Here is a 20659-nt window from a genome sequence, read left to right on the forward strand (position 1 = left end):
TTTTTTTTAAAGCATGATTTTAAAATAAAATAAACAAACACATACATGCGGTAACAACACAATAGATTGATTATTGTCTTTATGTAAGTATAAGTGTGTAGATAAACCCCATGAATGTAGGCGCAATATTATAAAGTATGAGCGTATAACATGAGTTATTGTTGTGTGTTTTATGATAAATAAATATAAATTAATCGACAATTGCGTATTATTTTAATTTAACATAATCTCTAAATTAATTTCTTAGGATTATTATATAAGGATATTTGTTACATATTATAAGTACACTTTAATAACGACTTTGTGTAATCAAGGAAAACCCTATCTTAAGGGTCATTGCTTTCGCAAACATGGATTCAAAATTCAAAAAAATCAAAATTCATTTATTTCAAGTAGGCCTAATATAAGCACTTTTGAAACGTCAAGTCTATTTGTGTGTAGTAACTCTACCACCGGATCCGAAGTCTGATTCTACCGTGAAGAAGCCGGCAAGAAACTTGGCAGTTGTTCTTTTCCAACATCAACAATTCACAGTTTACATTTTAAAATTCATTTTTCTATCTTGTGAGAGATGAAAGCGGAGCCAGATGCTTCCAAACAACCTTGTCATTAAGAAATTTATCAATTGTATAGTAACCCTGATGTAATAAATGTGTTTTCATTGATTGATTGGATTACAACATTGACTTGACAACTAGTGCATCTTAGAAAACGATAAAATTATGTTATCTTCGGCAGTGGCGTGCAAGAGGTATGCACAGGGTATGCAGATGATATAAAATGAGGAAATCTTCGGTATTCAACCAAATTAATTATTTAATTAAATGTCGATAAAAAAAGGAAACTGCAAATGCTGCTGCTTACTATGTTAAACCTATCCAGCTTTGTGCCAAGAATTTGTGCACTGCTGAATTAAGATAGATATATTTAAAAAAACGCTCTACTGTAAAAACTTCTACAGTATCCTGGTGCCCTAAGAACATATTTCCGCTTTGTAGTCTGATACATAAGGATTGTTTTATAGTAATAATTGATGGACCAACCAGATGGCCACCCTAATGGTAATTGGAAGTCCATCGCCTATAAACAGAGCAACACTTCACACGGCATGCAAGGAGCACGTCCTGCAACATGCCGCCCTGTGTCCATAAATTCGAGGCGTAGGGGTTAAGCCTCATGTGCCTGTAATTACACCGGCAACAACTTCCCCGAACGAGCTCTGTTACTACTAAAAGGATACATGCACGGGATTGTTTTGATCAATGCCAACAAAATCTTGACGAACTAACGAAAGTATTGGTGATTGCATATATCCTCATTTGCAACGGGGCAGCACAGAAACTAAAGTTAAATAAATACGTAATTATTCAAATGAGCCAAAAATTCCATCATTGATCGCAAAGCATACTATGTTATTTAACATTGCATTATTTATTGGTTTCCTTCCGATCTCCGATGTCGTCTTCAATTCAGTGATTCAAAATTCAAAAATTCAAATTCAAAATTCATTTATTTCAAGTAGGCCTAATACAAGCACTTTTGAAACGTCAAGTCTGTCCGTGTGTAGTGACTCTACCACCGGTTCGGAAGGCAGATTCTACCGAGAAGAAGCCGGCAAGAAACTCAGCAGTTGCTCTTTTCCAACATCAAAAATTTACATTTTATATTTTAACATTCATTTTTCTATCTTGTGAGAGATGAAAGCGGAGCCGGATGCTTCCAAGCAACCTTGTCATTATGAAACTCATCAATTGTATAATAACCTCGCTGTAATAAATGTGTTTTAACACATTCTTTAAACTTATGGATTGATAACGACATCGATCTGTCTTTACTACGAAGTTGTGCCCTGTAGTATTTAAACAACGTGGACACAATTTAAGTGTAGGTACCTATTATAGTAGCGCTTTTAAAAACTTTAGATTACAGAATTCAGTTTTCAGATAAGTACATAATAAAATATGGATAATTTGAAACTTGTTCCACAAGTTTTAATAGCGAACGAAGCCTTAAAGTAACTGACATTCCATTCTTGAACGCAACGGTTATAAATGGCAGAAAAAAATGGCATGCATGTCATAGAATGTCTTTTTAATTTTAATAAAAATAGTTCGAATTTTACAATTTCTAATGTTAAAAACTTGTTACATAGTTTTAATTATTACATGTGGTGCCAACAGACTGTTTGTATTTAGTAAAAAGTGTGTAAAAATAGTAATTTTAATGTGATTTGTGTAGGCAGTGAATAGGTGTCCCCGTAATTTTTAAAACTCGCTTTTTTCAATGTGTCCAGTTCAGTTCTAATCTGATATTGATAAAAAGTGATCTTATCTAAGTTCCCGTGAGAAAAAGTACCGCTGTTGGCGTGGAAGCGATGTGTTTACATCTGTAAACTGCCCCGTAAGTATGATGTCATTCTACATAGGACTGCCATTAAAAATATGTTGGCTTTGTGCCCACCCATTTTCCTGCTAGTATTATAATTCTAATAATGTTTTGTGAAAACATCCACGCGGGAAGGAACAACGAACCCTCTAGGTTAGAGCTGACCTGTGCCAGATAAATATGTAAATGAGGATCTCTCAGTGCTCAAGGAGGATTAGAAAGCATTAGTGCTCAGTGCATACATTGATAGTGCAGTGGATTTTAAACTAACACCAACAGAACTACCAAAACCACTCCTGTGTTGATATGGTCAATTTACAAGGAAACTGTGAGTTAAATATATTTAAATACATTGTTTCCTTAAACTAACCTGGCAAACTCATTGACTCTTAGCTTACTCTAGCTTTTTCATCTTACAGTTGTGTTATAAAATAGTGTTATCAACTACATTGTTGTTTTAAGTATTCACAATTTTGACAACACTCTGAGGAAAAAAGTAAATCTGATGTCAATCAATAAGTATTATTAAAGTATTATATCTCTTTTTATAATGTGTTCAATTAGAAAATTGAAATGTTCAGTCTTATAAAGGATAGTCAATGGTCTTTTATTGGAGTGTAAACTTCAATTTTTATTTGATACAAGTTTCAACTTCTTTTATCATGTTGCCACATAAACTATCTTCTCACACCAATCTCTTTCAGTTTTGGGCAGACCCAAAAACACATTCCAAAAGGTAGGCTGGAAGACAATGTTGATTTGCATTAAATGCTATGCTGTACAATGCAGCTATTTAATTCATTTAAAACAGAAAGTTTAATTCTTACTTGTGCTCACCATGCTGGTATATTATTTACCTAATTATGTCAATACTATTAGTTTAGTTATGAGGCTCTGTTGGAAAGTAATTTATTATTTATTATCTTAAATATACCTCATATTTATATAATTAATACTGTATTGTAATTCTTGTAATTTGTCATAGCCATAGATAAATGAGATAATATATTGAGGTCCCTCTGGAATATGCATTCCAAATAAATACATTTATATTCATTTAGTGAGCTACATAGTGTATGGTAAATCATGCAAGTTGAGTACCAAGCCCTGAATATAGACTGCTTACAAAGCAAGAAGCCATACTAAAGATGTTAACCTTGCATCCATATAAATTGCAGATGGCATTGCAAACTTTGTTTTTTTAAACTAATGACATTCTTGATTGCTAATATGGAGAAATATTTAAAGCCTGTTTTGTACAAAATTAGGAAAGGCAGTAGACTCATGCATGCCCTTGATTGATTGATTGATATGCCAAAAATTGCATAAACTGTTACAACTCGTCACTAACATCACTTTGAAGTATTACAGTGTATATGAGTGTAGTTTTCACCAATCAGATTGTTAAAATATATCACATGTTTTTATAATAAGATTGGTGTAATCTTTGATAAGATGACTATCTCAGTGCACAAAATCAATATATCAATAAATATCTTCTACAATATGCACTTCTATCCATAATGTTATACATATGTAATTTAATACTTCTGTTAAATTAAAAAAAAAACAGAGGTTTTAATAAAAATACACAAACAAAATATAGGAAGCTACACCCTACTGCTTTTCTGACAATATGGAAGTAGGATACTTTCCTACTTCCATATCCAGGATGCTAACAATATATGTAGTAAATTTCCCCAAGATTGATGCAGCGTTGAACCAAACATAGTTAACAAATAAGCAGGTAAACACACAGCCACACTTTTCACACGTACAACGGACAGTTCAAGCAAACTAAGTATGGAGACAGGCCCAGAAACAGAAGCCACACTGTTGCATTTATAATGTGAGTTGTTGCTCGTAACTTTATTTGCAACAAAATTTTGATGTAAATGTGTAAAACATGTGAACTCCTTGTGATGTTTTACTGGTTAGAAAAGTAGCAAATGTACTATTCCAGACTATATAACCCTCTGCTAAATTTTATCCAAAACCATTCAGATCGTGAGAACATTCGCATTTATAATATTAGTATAGAAAGTAAGATTAGTATGGATTAATAAATTAATAATTTTTTTTTCCAGCGAGTGAAGTGGCAGTTAAGATGGATCCGTCGCGACGCCAGCGCACGCAGACCAAGGCCTCGGCAGAGGAGCAGGCGCTTGACCAGATTGCCAAAGAGGTATGCTACCATATATATGTCGCAGAACTTTTGCAACTCTCGCTAAGCAATAAATTGCATGACTACTCTTAAATTTTACTTATAAGGATAAAGCAGCAATGTTAAATAGGGGTAAGTGATATTAAATTTATGAATATCTACTCTTTGTTTTAAATAAAAGTAATAGGAATTAGAACCAATTTCTGCCATTATCAGTGAAATGAAATATAACTGCATTGTTAATTTAGTTGTAAACAAACCTTGAAATTAAAAAAATTCAAAATTCATTTATTTCAAGTAGGCCTAATATAAGCACTTTTGAAACGTCAAGTCTGTCTGTGTGTAGTGACTCTACCACTTGAGCTCATAAACTCAGATTTATGCATATACACAGAATATGTTCTTTTCAACCAACGGAATATAATTTTCAAATCCAGGCTCAAGACAATTTGTAAATTTTATAATTTCTAAGTGGACTTAGATCTTAGATCTACTATTAATAAAATAAATAATAAATTAATATACTACGACAGTATACACGTGGCCATCTAGCCCTTAAGTAAGCGTAGCTTGTGTGATGGATACTAAGATGACTGATCAATATTTTTATGAATAATATACATAAATACTTATAATATATGATACCCCAGATATTGAAAACATTTACGTACATCACATAAACATTTTCCAGTTGTAGGAATCGAACCCACGGCCTTAGACTCAGAAAGCGGGGTCGCTGTCCAATGCGCCAATCGGCCAAAACGTAGTTACTTTAGTTGATGAGTGGAACCAATTTCCATTTATTTGCGAGGCTTTTTTTATTTTAGGGGTCAGATCTTTGTAAGATGTGAAAAAATGCTGAGTTCCCTTTCAACTCCTTTTACACTCATATTCTCTTTCATTGTAATCCATTCATTTCATTCATTTCCATCACTGTACATTCTCTGTTCTTCCAGATTTAAAAACATATATTTGACTATAATCTCACCACACTGTTATAATGTTGCTTAACTCTTGTAGCAAAATACAATTTAATTCAGAATAGTGTTATAGATGTTTAATAAAACACAATTTCATTTGTGTATGGACAAAAAGTTCCAATTAAATTGGCCTTGGCAAAAAATTATTTTGTGCAATTATTAGCTTTACAAAACACATTGCAATAAACTATTCACTGTAACTGATCCAATTTTCCACTACATGAGCACAAGTGTAACATTTATCGCAAGATAAGATTACAAATGGCTTTAGATGTGATCGTTTCAAACATTCGACGGCTGATTGGCGCATTGGGCAGCGAACCTGCTTTCTGAGTCCAAGGCCGTGGGTTCGATTCCCACGAGTGGAAAATGTTTGTGTGACGTTTATGAATTTTTCCAGTGTCTGGTTGTTTTTATGTATATTATTCATAAATATATTCATCAGTCATCTCAGTACCCATAACACAAGCTACGCTTACTTTGGGGCTAGATCGTGGCGATGTGGCGATGTGTGTATTGTAGTATATCTATTTATTATTATTATTATAAGCATTGCGAGCACCTTCTTCTGTAAAATAATCTATCCATACAGTGTGTCTGTTTGTTTGTTTTGTATGTTCGGATCAACCATGACAATCTTGGGAAAATTTGACACGGAGGTAGCGTGCATTTTGAAGGGCTAACATGGACGCCATGAGTTTATTATTTCTTCCATTATCTCGTCCTGTGAGATAAGCTCTACACGGGACACTTTTTATCTTTTACCGCGTAATGTTAAAAATGTAAACTTTGATAACATGTATGCGGCATAACAGCACTAACAAAGTTGTACACAAGTTAGCGTTCTGAAGGCAGACATAGATAGAATACTTTTTTAATCAGAAAATAAACGATTCCCGTTAGTATATTAAAAAAAAACACAAAACGCGACCGTACGCCCGATCAGCTATTATGTAATATATAAAGGCGAAGTAATGTGTAGGCATATTATATTATACATCTATATAAGTTTTTTAGCGTTCCTTACCGAAAGGGTAAAATGGGACCGTATTACTAAGACTCCGCCGTCCTTTCTTTTGTCTGTCTGTCTGTCACCAGGCTGCATCACATGAACCCTGTAGACAGTTGCCGCTATGACCGGAAATACTAAAAAACATTAATGGACAAAACAGGTACAGAACGCTTCGCTTATACGATTTTTTAAAGTATCTTGGTTGTATGCTGCTTAAGGTAAACACTTAGTAGGATAACTTAAAAACAAAATCTAGGAAGGTATGTCTGTATAGATATTAGTAGGAAATAGGAATTTTCGAGTGGTTATTCATGATAGGACAACAGCCAAGATTGTTGGCTCACCTGTATTGTGCCGGAGTCGGTCCACATTGTAATGGACTCGTGAAGAGCGCGTCATACCGGCTGCAACACGCAGTGGGCTCCGATCGTTGTGAGTTGTCGCCATAATAACTTGTAGGATTTTCGTACGCGTACGACTTTACGTAGATTGGCGTTAAGTCCGCTATCACTTGACATTATATAGAGAAATTGTCAACTGTATTTCAGTTCTTCTATAGATGTTAGTAAGAATACTAAAATGGCGGTTTTTCTTAATAGGACAGCAACCGAGATATTTGCATTTCCAATGTAATGTACTCTCAATGAGTGTGTCCTACTGGCTGCAACATACACTGGGTTCAATATGAGAAAATAGTGGTAAAAAAGGTTTCTCGAAAAAGATTGGACTTAGTTGGGACTCCAGTCCAGTTGGCTTAGCTTAACCTTTAGAGCGCGTACGCGTGTTTGCGTGAAACCTTTAGAACGCTTCAGTTTATATAGTATAGATATATTAATAGGAGCAATTGTGACGACACAATTTCAGTTTATTGAGGAACAACGTTAATGAGTGCCTCGTTTTATTTAATTTTAAAACATATATCTGCATATGATATAATAAAGAATTTTAAGTTGTTGAAACAGAAAAAATATTGATTTATGGGGTATGTCTGTAATAGCAATAATTACATATAAATAGGATTACAGCGTGTAATCTCCCTCTTATGAGAAAAGACGCCTGTGCTTATCTATGTGACATTAAGAAAGATTTCGATTAGCTTATTAATCGAATTGTTCATGATTTTATTGAGTTTTGTCCCACTATCTTTATGCGACACCACTGTGCAATGCACTTGCGAACGATGAGAAGTATTGTAGATAAAAATAAACTTCCGCGTGCTAACACCTTAGCCGTCCCACTTCACGTATCGTCATCAGTATCATAATATTATGCAGGAATAGGAAACATACCAAACATGAGGTTTGAACTATAAGAAAAAATGCAATGAGGCTTCATATCATCATATTAACCCTTGACTCCACTGCTGGCCGGCATTGGCCGATTTTGCGAGTTTCAAAGGCGTCGGTCTTGGGCCACTGGCTACCAGTGACTGGTTTGACCTCCTTAAGGAGCGACCAATGCTTTCCCTTTGGACCCCAACGCATCGTCAATAGGTCGCCATACTCTATTTATAATTCTTGCTTTCTTGCACCATACACATTTTCGGAGAGTTGGCGTTGTCCACTTCCGTGCCTCGCGGAGCACGGTTATTTGGCGCTTCTGTCTGGTGTAGTAAGACTGGTTGTATTTGGGTCGCTCCCTTGATAATTCGTCTTCATTCCTCCCTGCAGCTTTATAATCACTATTATCGTAACCAGTCACGTGCACTTGATACATGCACAAAAACACTGCCTGCTCTAAACTTTCTATTTTACCCTTATATGAAAAACTTTTTCTATTTTTTGTCATTTGCCTGGTTTACGTGCACTCGGTCAAAAGCCCTGTGCACTCTGTGCAAAAACTCTCTCCTATCTGGAGTCCTGCAATGGGACGTTAAAAGGCTAATAATAATAACGATTAAAATTGCTACTTCGAGATATACGGGAGGGACTAGGTGACCAGCGTATCATATACCGTGTGGTTTAGGGCTGGTGGGCATCGAACAAGAGTTCGCAATAAAAGGTTTAGGTAATCGGTTTAGTCGGATAAACTAAAGGACATAATGGTCTGACGGTCGCTTGCTACGCGTCGTCGCGTCGGTTAGTACTGCCTTTCTTTTCGATACATTTTTACGTGACGCATTACGTAACGTGTGGTGTACACGCCTCTACTCTAAATAAAAATGACTTCTCAAGCCTTAGTACAAGATTGGCTCGCTCGCAATGAGGTGCCATTTTCGAGTAATGAAATACTTGGACATCGAAGTTGAATCGAACTTAATTGGATTGGATGTTTTAAAGCTCAAAATTGCCTAGAATTCTTTAGTACGGGTATTTGACATTTGACATGACAGAACGTTTATAAAACAAAAATGAGAAGTACAGGATTTGCCATTCTAAATCAAGTGTTATTAGGTCCATTTTATTTTGACGATACACAGTTTAATTCGTAAAAGTGATTCCTCGATAGCGATAGAGTAAACCTTGTACTAAGGCTTCTAATGTACGGACACAATGGCGACCGCCCTGACGCAGTGGAAGGCGCCAGGTTAATTCCGAAAAATTTATAATTTACAAATTTAGTGCGGTCCGGTCTGGGAGGGTTACCGCTCACCGACACAGATATGCCGTCTAGCGATTTAGCATTCTGTTACTATGTCACGTTCAAACGGATTAGAGGGTATGGCTTATGGCTTATAGTACTTACCCCTAACAGGTTAACTCACTGCCATCTTAGGCTGCATCATCAGATGAGATTGCAGTCAAGGCCTCACTTTTTGTGTAGTAAAATAAAATAAAAAAACTACCCACGGGTCAAGACTGCGATACGTAAGTCTAATCTGAATTCGGCTTTAGGATGACATGGTCTTCTCTTCCATTGCATTGGCAACCCTATCCTATGCGCTCTTGATCTATTTATGCGCTTGCATGTTTCCCCGGCGGCCGGCTCCAAAAAAAGACGACAGAAAGCCGAAATAGCTGTCCCGGGCCCTTAGTTATTTATGGTAAGGGCTTTTGCAGACTTACGATTGCCCGGTTGCTTTTTATTCCTGAGAAGTTCTTAAAGAGAAAATAAACCTCATAAGCGCTCTCGAGGTATAACCTTAAATTGTATATTTTGAACCTAATCTGCTTCAAAACCAGCCCATTTTGTTTTCGGTTAAATAAAATATTCTTAAGCAGATTGCAGTCCTTGTTGCCTATAGCCACTAAAAATATGAATTATGAGTAATTCGCGAAGCGCGTTTCTTGTAGTTTAGATACTTTTGTAGTGCAGTTAAATGGTGTAAGCAGCGTCCGTCACTATGGATATTATCTGTTACTGCACTGCACTACACTTAACGGCCATATTTAAAACCAGTGTAGTGTAATAAAATAGTTAAGTAGAAGTTTTCTCGCACTATCATAGTGTAGATTAGTATAGTAATCAGTGGCGTGTACTTCATACGTGCACAAAAGCACTGCCTACCCTAAAATTTATATATAATTCGTATAGGAGGAGGATTTTTGCCATTTGATGCTATCTTCCTGCTGTATGCATACCCTGGTAAATAACGGTCAGTGCTGGCCACTAGTATAAATTAAAGTAAATTCAACTAGATAGTAGAGAAGCTATCTAATTAATAGTGAAAAGCTGCGTTATTAAGTGCATGCCGTGATTTTAATGAGCAGACTAAATTTTCGGTCGGTTGCATCGTTTGTGGAGAGCCTTTACCTTTCTCGGCTCTTTTATTGCTCTTGGAGCATTATTGCTCACGATGACATTCTTGAAATTCATCGCGGTTCACCATAAACGAATGACTTGTTATGATTCTATAACTTTTTCTCTTCCCTTACTGTCTGAATTAATGTTGTGATTATTATTGTTTTTTTTTGGGTTTTTGGAGTCATTTTTATTAACGCCCGATGCATAAAAAATGGGGGGTTTTACGTTTGATGTGTCTGTCTTTGGCATCTTACGCGCCCCAGGGGAAGAACCGATTTTGATTTTATTTTTTTAGTTTTATACGTGTAGTGTACGAGGAGTGTTCTTAAGCCAAATGGCGGTTTACATATTTTTTTAGAACTCCTTTGTTATGGCTATCCAATGAAAGGGCTTGAATAGGAAAATAATGTAAAAGACATTTAGGTTCGGGGGTCATGATTAGTTGCTATCTGTACCTAAATTTAATGAAATGATTATAATTTCCTCAAATTAAACCCGGTAATTTTATAATAACGTAATATCGATCTCTGCAGGGGAAAAACTGTCTATAAGATAATTTCTTTCTTTCTTTTAGTTTAAAATGTTGTAGTTTAAAGTTATTTATTTATTTTAAGTTGAATTTTATTGAAGCTACTTTTAGTAGACACTAATTAAGGGTATGGGTTTAATAAGACTGCCATACTCCCTAACAGGTTAGCCCGCTACCATCCAAGACTGCATATCCCTTACCATTAGGTGTGCAGTCAAGGGCTAACTTGTAGTGGAATTTAAAAAAAACTATTTATCCCGGGAACCCAAGGTTATCTGTAGATAATCCTAAATTTTTTGTCTCTTTCCTCACGCACTAATTTGCATAAATGTTTTCTCCTTCAAGGCTTTCTTATTTTATTACTCTAATCATTTCATATTATAAACATTGTGTTCTTTCTACGCGAAATCTGATTGTTCAACTTGGTAACAAAACTGCTCTGCTCTGCTCATTATCTTTTTATTTCTTGCCATAGCAATAAATAATCAGACCACGAAGCGTGCGATCTAAAAAAGTAAATTTCGCAAATTCTGTTGCAGCACGTTTTAAATTCATTAATTCAGTCACCGAAATGTTTCTTCGAAGCAAGTGACCTATAGTCATATCCTTGTTTATGATAAAGTGTTTAATATAGGTATGCAAAATATTTATTTTGTAAACAAAACTAGGTATTTTAAATTGTTAATTTGGTTTTTATTTTACATCGCTGTTAATTTACACGATAAAATGCTCGTTAAAAAGAGGACATGATTTTTTTTGTGACCATTGATAAATTCAGGACCACAGACACATATGCATCTTATTCTCCGAAATGACAATGTCAGGATTTGAAACCAATGTACCCTGGCAAATAAAAAATATAAATAAATATACTACGACAATGCACACATCGCTTGTTATAGGTACCTACTCAGATAACTACTTATATACATAAATACAGAAAACATTTTACAGTATATACAAAAAACATTAATGTTCATCACACGAACATTTTCCAGTCGTGGGAATTGAACCTTGGACTCAGAAAGCAGTTCGCTGTCCACTGCGCCAATCAGCCGCCCTGTAAATGTTCAGGCTTAGCTAAATTGTTTTATTTTATCTTTTAAGTTCCCGAAGATAATACTGCTATACTCTTAACAAGTTAACCCGCTACCATCTTAGACCGCATTATCACTTACCACTACGTGAGATTGCAGTGAAGGGTAAATTGTAGTGGAATAAATTATGACCTGAATTTTTATTGTCACCGCTTCAGAATCGCGTTGCTTGCATTCGTTACAAGGTGTTTCTTCTCCATCAAATAACCGAGTTCGAATCCTAGAAGGCGCCTCTAACTTTTATAAGTTACTAGCTGTTGCCCCCGACTTCGTCTGCGTTTGATTTTGTTTTTTGATGTGGCATTCAATTTAGCTGTAGTTCTAAAAAAATTTAAGTATTCAGTATGCTACTGAGAAGTTCTGTCCTATATCGCCAACCACATTCATCAGATCTACACAAAAGTAAACACATATTATAACCTATATAATACAAAAATAATTATATAAATCGGTTATAATTTGTCGGAGTTATGGTGTTAATCGTCTAACACTTTCATCCCCTCTCCCAACGGAACCGAGCTTAACGTCGGGATAAAAAGTATCCTATATTACTTCTAACACTTCCAAGAATATGTGTACAAAGTTTCATGATAATCTGTTAAATAGGTTTTGCGTGAATGCGTAACAAACAAACTTGCATTGACATTTATAATATTAGTAGGGATGTGCGTGCAATTAAAATATTACTTGCTTGAACGGTGAAGAAAAACATCGTGAGGAAACCTGCATGCCTGAGAGTCCATAGTGTTCTCAAAGTCGTGTGAATCAACCAGTCCGCACTGGGCCAGCGTGGTGGACTACGGCCTGAACCCTTCTTATTGAGGGAGGAGGCCCGTGGCCTTTAATTGGTTGATATTATTATGATGATGATGATGAATAAAGATTTGGTTGGCGGATGTATGTGAAACGAAACACGATTGTAAATTTTAAAGCGGTTTACTGGGAACCCGAGTCCGATCGATCCCGTGTTCCAGATTCAGCCTGGACGCAATGCCCCCACCTCGAGGCGATCAATACGATGTATTCTGGATAGGTCACTAACTCTTACGTTCTGTGCTTACTCAATCTGGGCTCCTTATTAGATAATGTTGAGTTTGGAATCCTATTTAAATTGGAAATTAAAACTTTAGTTTTTGAGTTAACGAGTTTAGTTAGATCCTCACGATAATTTGGACAAGACTAAATTTGAAGAACTTCATTACAAGGTTATAACTTGTAAGTAAGTTCTGTTTGTATTTACCTAGCTCCCTAACTCCAATTTAATTCCAAATTCAAATTCAAAATTTCTTTATTCATGTAGGCCCTTTTTTTTGCTGACGGGTGGGGGGGAAATCTTCTTAAAAGATACCCGATTCTCTGCAGGAGAATTCGGGTTATATGGTGATTTACTAAAACCCCATCTGTAGCCAGCCTTAGTACATATTCATGTAGGCCTATCACATGCACTAATTAAGCGTTCATACATACATGTTTACATAATTGTCAGGGGATGGTGATAACTTCGTTCGCCAACTTAAACCTGAACTACGAGGGTTTCAAACGCGCCCTGGTCTAAGAAGAGCCCACAGTTAACTTAGCCGAGTAAATTTTTTTATCACCATTTCACATTAAATTTCACAATCCTTTAGTACTTTTATCCTATTACTAACGGTCCCTCGCAACTTCGTTCGCGTATAAGTCAACCTTGTTTTACATGAAAATATCGAAACTTTAACCGTTTACGAAGCGCACGCAGCGAAAAACCTCAAAAAGAAAAAAAACCCCGATTAAAAAAAATCATTATTGGTGATATGCTCCTTTTGGTCTTAGCGTGATGATATATAGTAGCCTTCCTCGATAAATGGGCTATCCAACACTCAAATAATTTTTCAAATCGGACCCTTAGTTCCTGAGATCTCCGTAAACAAATAAACAAACAAAAAAACAAACGTGTGTGTACTTATGTACACGCGCAAGAAGTTATACTTCTTTGGCATAACAAGATAAAAATCTTTTATCTTTTATTCTACGTTTTTAGAAAAAACAACACTAACAATAGAAAGAAGGTATTGCTGGAATTATTGAAAGTCAACTGTCAAACCTTTTTTAGAAAAACTAAAATGTTCACTATAGCTAACTTCATGGTGTCGGTTTTTTGTGACGGTGTGCGCGAGCATCGTAAAAACTTAATCTCACCACTTTTCTTCTCCACCAAAAGAAGTATAACTTCAAAAAAAACTAGTATACTATATATTTTCGTATATATACGTACGTAATCCATTAGAATTTCAGTTTTGTATGATAACACATCAATTAAGGTATCAAACAATTTCAAAATAAGTTATAACATAATAGAAGGTGGAATAGAACCGCGTGGTATGTAGTCACTTTGCATTATATCTTTGAACATATGTACCTACTGCTAGTTCCATGAGGTAGTGTTTACAGTACTTACATAATAGAGTATTGTTATCTACTATGTGCTAGACGGCTGTGTGTAGGCCGCCGCCTGCCGAGCTGACGTCGTTGGTATCGATCTGTCTGCGATCCTCTGCCCTCTACCGCCTCCCAGCCCGCGGTTTCGGCTGATGCAATCCCATACTCTCACCTGAAACCGATGCTAACTCATAACTGTTATTTCTATTGTGAAACTTATTTTTTCGCTCTTTTATTCTAATATAAGTAGGTAAGCACTTGACTGCAATCTCACGGCAAGCATTGACAGGAGACAATTATCTTCTCAGAGCACTGGCGCACAAGTGGAAATAATATCCAAATAATATATGTGTAATTATAAACGGGGTAAACTTCTCTTGTTCCAAAGTATATCCCCTGTCGGGGATATACTTTTTGTCTCCTGCCTGTGCTAGCCCTACTGGTGATGATGCAGTCTAAGATGGTAATTGGGCTAACCTATTAAGCAGTTGGCAGTAGTATGGCATTTATATTAAACCCATACCTTATCAGTTTCTACGCGACATCGTACTGGAACGCTAAATCGCGGTAGGGTGTAGCTAGCCACAGCCGAAGCCTCACCAGACCAGGCCATACCAGGGCAAATTCAGAAATTATAAATCCAAAATTGCACCTTCATCTCTTAGGAAATATTAGGTACCTCATCTCTTCGTTATACTAATGCCATCTATATAATATTATGTTGTGTACAGCATACAATGATTGCGTTTTATTGCGTTTTTTTTCATTCACTATGAATTATATAAAACAGCCCAGTAAAGTAAATACAATTTAAACGTCAAACTTTGTCTGGAAGAGATCGTTTTAGTGGTAAAACCGCCTTTGCACGCTCTATTTTCTAAGTTTCTTACATACATTATATACAAAGTAAACACATATACAGATGTGTTTACTTTGTATATAATCTATGTCTGCAATGAAGCTTTCAAACAAATAAACAATTTTAAAAGTACTACTAATCATTCAGGCATTGAACGTGAACATGAAACGATTCGATTACGCTGTAAATTGAACACTATAATGGAACGTATAAACGCTATATTTGAATGCCTTGCACTATTACAACTCGAACTCGGTGGTATGGGTACAATGTTCCGCTAACACCCCATACCGACACCCCGGTACATTGCCACCCTATGCAGTGTTCCTGCAACTGCGTTGTACCTTTGCGACTAAATTATAAATTTACTCTTACGTGAAAGAGTACGCTTCTCATTAAAATTTGTATTCGCGAAAATTTCAAGCTGTGTAGCCTCGAGTCTTGTTATTTTGAGCTATTAGCTAACTTAAAATAAGCGACATGAGCCAAGTTGGCAAATGGATAGATACCTACCAGTGGCGAGGATATGCACAGGGTATGCCTATGATATAAAATGAAGAAAATCCCCATTACGAGTTATAAAAAACTTCAGGAAAGGCTTTGTAAGAGTTATAAAAGGACTACCCTTCAGATCTTATAACTCGTGGAGATTTTCTTCATTTTATATCATATGCATACCCTGTGCATACCCTTTATGCACGCCACTGGTACATACTGATTTAAGTCTTAACTGTACCTCCGTACATCAAAAAGTATCTTCTAAGTTGGCAAAACCTTGTTCGAGTAGTAGACAGTGGCGTGCACAGGGTCTTCCACCAGGGTATGCATAAAGCAGAAACATGGCATAAAATTGAAAAGTTCCCCTCCCATACTAGTTATATAAAATAATTTGGGTAAGCATTGCTTTTGTGCATGCATTAAGTGCACGTCACTGGTAGTAGAGTTTTCAACCAATCAGTACTTCGCTCATAATATGATACGGATACAATATTGTATAGCAGATTATCAAAAAATATATAAAACTTATGTTAGTGGCCAGATACGACAAAGCGTATCTGGTATAGTAGTTATAGTCTTTGGTGACCGAGCTCATCCAGGGAAGTACTACCACCACGTTTATCTCTACCGCTTAGCAGTATTGTTGCAATGGTGTGTTCCGGTATGAAGGGTACGGTTGCCGTTGTTGTTACAGGCAAATGAGGCTCAACACCTACGCCTCAAGATGTTGGATATAGAGACGAGTGCCTGGCATGCCTGCGAAGTTTTGCTCTGTTTACATGCGATGTTTTTCCACCTACCCTGCATGTGGGCCATCTGCTTAATCCATCGATTTACTACTGTAAAAAGAAACTCCCAATTAATTTGACTATGATTTACTTTTACTTTCAATGGCGTATGGCTTTAACCTTTTCAAAGGGCACATAATTAAAACCGTAGGTTCCGGTCTGTCACTAATAGGCGCATAAACTTTGGAGCATAAGGTAGGCAGATATAAGGAAAGGAAGATCACAAAAAAATCAATATCATTTTTCCGTGGAGCGGACCATTTAAAAACTTATCCACTATGCCAAATTGATAGTTAACTCCCAACTCTAGTGTGAGACGAGTAGACATATTAATAATAGGCTATATTCGGCGCTCCAAGTTCGAAAAACATCCTGCATGTAGAGAGAAATTTAATAGGCTATATTCGGCGCTCCAAGTTCGAAAAACATCCTGCATGTAGAGAGAAATTTCGGTTTGCAAAACTTGTACAAAACTAACCGGTTGTTCAACAATTTTCTCCATGCATCGGTGTCTGTATATATCTTGACTGACGATGTCAATTCATTCCTTAATAACTAGATTATTGATTTAATTTGTAACATTCACAAATTGTCCTTTTGGCTTAATAGTTGTTATAGATTATATCCAGCCACTTTCAAGTTACAATCGAATTCAAATTATTACTAAATGTTGGTTTTTTGAATAACTATTGGGATTATATTGGGATGTTCTCAGCTAGTGGGATATAGGGTATAGGAATTCCTACTGAAAATTGGTAGTATAGGTTTGATTATTTTTTTTTGATCTCGTGAGAACTTGTAGTCGCACATGATGAGGAGAGTGTGTGATCCTTAGTTTATTTATATATTTAGGAAAATCAACCAGCTAATACATTTTTTCATGTCGAAGTTTCTACTTGTGAGCTCAGTGAATGTGCAGCTTATTACATGTTTTCACAACGTTTACAAATAATTTCAACATTAATTACAATTTAATTATAACTGCATTACAAAATAAATAGCTAAAAATCTTTTACTAATTAATGAGGTTATAATGTTAAAAATAGTAATATTTTGTGGTATGAGGGGAGGTTTGTTTTGTGAGGTTTTTATGAGCACCATTTTCTAATATTAAACTGACAATATTGGAAGCATTATTAAGAGATAGTAATATAAACAAAAAACGTTGGACAGCAGCTATTGTATGGCAGAAAGAGACTGACATTACATGACATGACATGAGGCATGACATAAAAAAGTGAGAAAATGGTGTTAAAGGGGTGGTTGGGCCAACATGGCGCAGAACAGGAGAGGATTAGATATAAGTCTCTGGATAAGCTGATGCAAAGTCAGAATAAAGGCTATAATTATTATTTATATACAAAAAATATTTTCATTAAGAACCGCTGTGTCACATTATATTATCCTCTTGAAATCTACTACTACTCTACTAAACAAAAAATGCCAAGTCATTTGATAGTCCTAAGCTGTCCGATGTAAACCCAGTATTAACGACGTTAATAACTTAAAGACAATGATTTTGAAAATGTGACTCATTGAAGCTCGGTTAGTGGAGATATAAAAACTAAATCTATCTAAACTCTAAACTATTTTTGAAGCTGATTCATTAATACCTGTTCCTAAATTAGTGAGACATAAAAAAGTAACAGTTTGTTTATATGAACAACTGTTTCATTCACGCATGACCCAGATTACGACACTGGAGATTACGCTGTCGATAATAATGAAACACAAATAGTCTTCTCAACTAATCTGAATACAGCAAAACAAGTCCAGTCCAAATTAGATATGCTGCGAATAGTTGTTATGGCTAAAATAGGTTTGTGATATATTTATTAATAAGCACAATAAACATATAAATCTGCTATGGTATCAAGAAAATTGCAAGTTTTGTTTCAAGTTTAAACCCAAATAATTTGTACACATCTTGAAAAGAATTAAATACAAGTGCATATAGCGTAACTGAAAGATTAGAGTAACATAAAGTTACGTTAATTATTATTATAATTTGCATATCATATATCAGATATTTTATAAACAATGAACAATAAATGATTTAATGCCTTCAGTACTTTTGAACCTGACTCGAAATATGGGTGACCGCCCTACCGAAACTTTTAAATCTTTTTTTCGATTGCTGAAAATTCAAAAGAAAATCTTTTTTTTTAAGTTTGCTGTTTATGTTTGAATAACCTGTTTTCCATAAAAGGTTAGGTCAACTAAACCTGTGCATTTTCTCTTTCAAAATTTATGACCAGATAATTTTGACAAAGTAATATTTCAAACTATTTTATAGGATTTCAACCGTCAAATAATCTTCGACTGTCTTCTCAGCAACAGTTATAATATCTCTTTGAGTTACTTATCAACTGAAAAACAGTCTAAAAACAGCTTATAAAGACAATCACTATTTCTTATAATCAAAAAATGTGAAATATCGAAAAATATCGTTTGACACGGCATGCTAAGTCTAAATAAACGTTCCATTTGGCGTGAACGACAAGAAGACAGAAATTGTTAATAAGGTTAATGTTATCACAGTCATTTTGACCTCTGTTATACGGATACGTCATATTAGAATTGCTTGTCGTGAACAATAAAGAAAAAAATACTGATTCGGTGTTTCGTCATAATCATACATTCTGTTATTCAATCGACCCATTTGTTTTTTTTTATCATCATCATCATCATCATCTCAACCAATTGACGTCCACTGCTGGACATAGGTCTTTTGTAGGGAGTTCCACAATGCACGGTCCTGGGCCGCTTGCCTCCAACGGTTTTTTTGACCATTTTTCTCAATGAGATTTCTTCCAATCAAACGATACCTCTATATAAAATAATATTGTCATCGGATAATAAAAATACGTTCTGATTAAACTCTTGAATTATAGAAAATGGAAATCCTCAGAGAGCAAATAACTAAAAATGGGAATATCAACCATTATTTAATAAACTTGCATGTTTATCTTAATATATATAAATCTCCTGTCACGATGTTTGTCCGCGATGGACTCCTAAACTACTTAACCGATTTCAAATTAAATTGGTACACCGTGAGCAGTCTGGTCCAACTTAAGAGATAGGATAGCTTACCTTTAATTATAGTCGCAATTTTTTTTTGTTGCAAATTATTTGTCTATGATTAGTTGAGTCACATGTTATATATGTATTATATATATATATATATATATGTATATATATATATATATATATATATATACTACTATACTCATTGAAGGCTTAGCGATACAGAATATTTTAAAAACAAAATCAAACGCAGACGAAGTCGCGGGCAACAGCTAGTATTATATATACCTTAAAACTATATCGTGTCAAGTCGACCTACGAATATGTTCGAAAACGTACAAAACCTCGTTATGCAGTTTGTAGTTTCCTACATACCTTGTATATTCAGTGGAGCTCTTTCAGTGGGCGCTCATTGCGATAGAAAGGGGGATGGTTCCGTGGGCGGGCGGCTGGAGGGGCCTTGGATGGGAGGGGGTACCAGCGTCAACGACCGCCACTCGGCTGTCTGCGAGCGGGAGAGGAAACCGTACTGCATCCGTGCAGCTCGCGCTCTAAAATCACATCTTTGCCTTAAAGAATTACCCAATTCTCGTCTTAACTCTGCCCTGAATGGACGTGTCTTTACGTTAGTTTACGTTCGCGTGTACGTGACGCTACGTGATTTATTGCCTCGCACGTGATCGAGTTGTGTTGCCGGTACGTTGATGGCCGGTGCGGTTTCAGTGACAACGTGTGACGGTTGCATTGCATCGATCCAAAATAGCTGCGTTCGTTTTTTTTTATTTACGAGCGATGCGTCGACTGGTGCTCCCGTTTGACTGTGAATAATAAGGTTTTGCCATAAATTATGTATTGAACTTGTTCGTTGGATATACTGGTTTCAGTGTCAAAGCGTGACTGTTGCATCGATCGGAAACAGTACTGCGTTTTAGTTTTACGAGCGATACATCGCATGCGATTCCGAGGGGCACTTTTGTTTTAACAAACTGAATAATAATTGTGGATATGTGCTGAACTGTGAATTTTAATATAGTACCTACTGCAATGTGTTGAACTGTTTCGCGGTTATGATGGTACGACTCGGATTGGCGATGGTGGTCGGAGTGGCGCCGGCTCTAGTGTCTTGGTGGCGCGGCCAAGGTTCATGGTTGCCTCCGCCGTTGGTGCAGAGTCCCTGCTCGGAGAAGTCTGTGAAGTGGCCACGTAGATCACCATCTC

The 20659-nt window shown here is 36.0% G+C and overlaps 1 protein-coding gene across 2 annotated transcripts in view; it reads left to right on the forward strand.

Moving 5' to 3' along the window:
* Positions 1–20659, forward strand: part of LOC120624188 (dolichyl-diphosphooligosaccharide--protein glycosyltransferase 48 kDa subunit) — a 67719-nt gene that overhangs the window by 6579 nt on the left and 40481 nt on the right. Inside the window, exon 8 of one of the 2 annotated variants that reach the window (XR_005658750.1) lies at positions 16–201. Coding sequence is in view for 1 of the 2 variants with exons in the window: in XM_039890563.1 (XP_039746497.1) it covers positions 4473–4570 (98 nt within the window). In the remaining variant the exon portion in view is untranslated. Of the gene's footprint in view, positions 1–15; positions 202–4472; positions 4571–20659 lie in introns of those variants that run through there. The other variant, XM_039890563.1, reaches the window with a different exon arrangement.

The sequence above is a fragment of the Pararge aegeria genome, chromosome 6, assembly GCF_905163445.1.
Source record: "Pararge aegeria chromosome 6, ilParAegt1.1, whole genome shotgun sequence".
NCBI lineage: Eukaryota > Metazoa > Arthropoda > Insecta > Lepidoptera > Nymphalidae > Pararge > Pararge aegeria.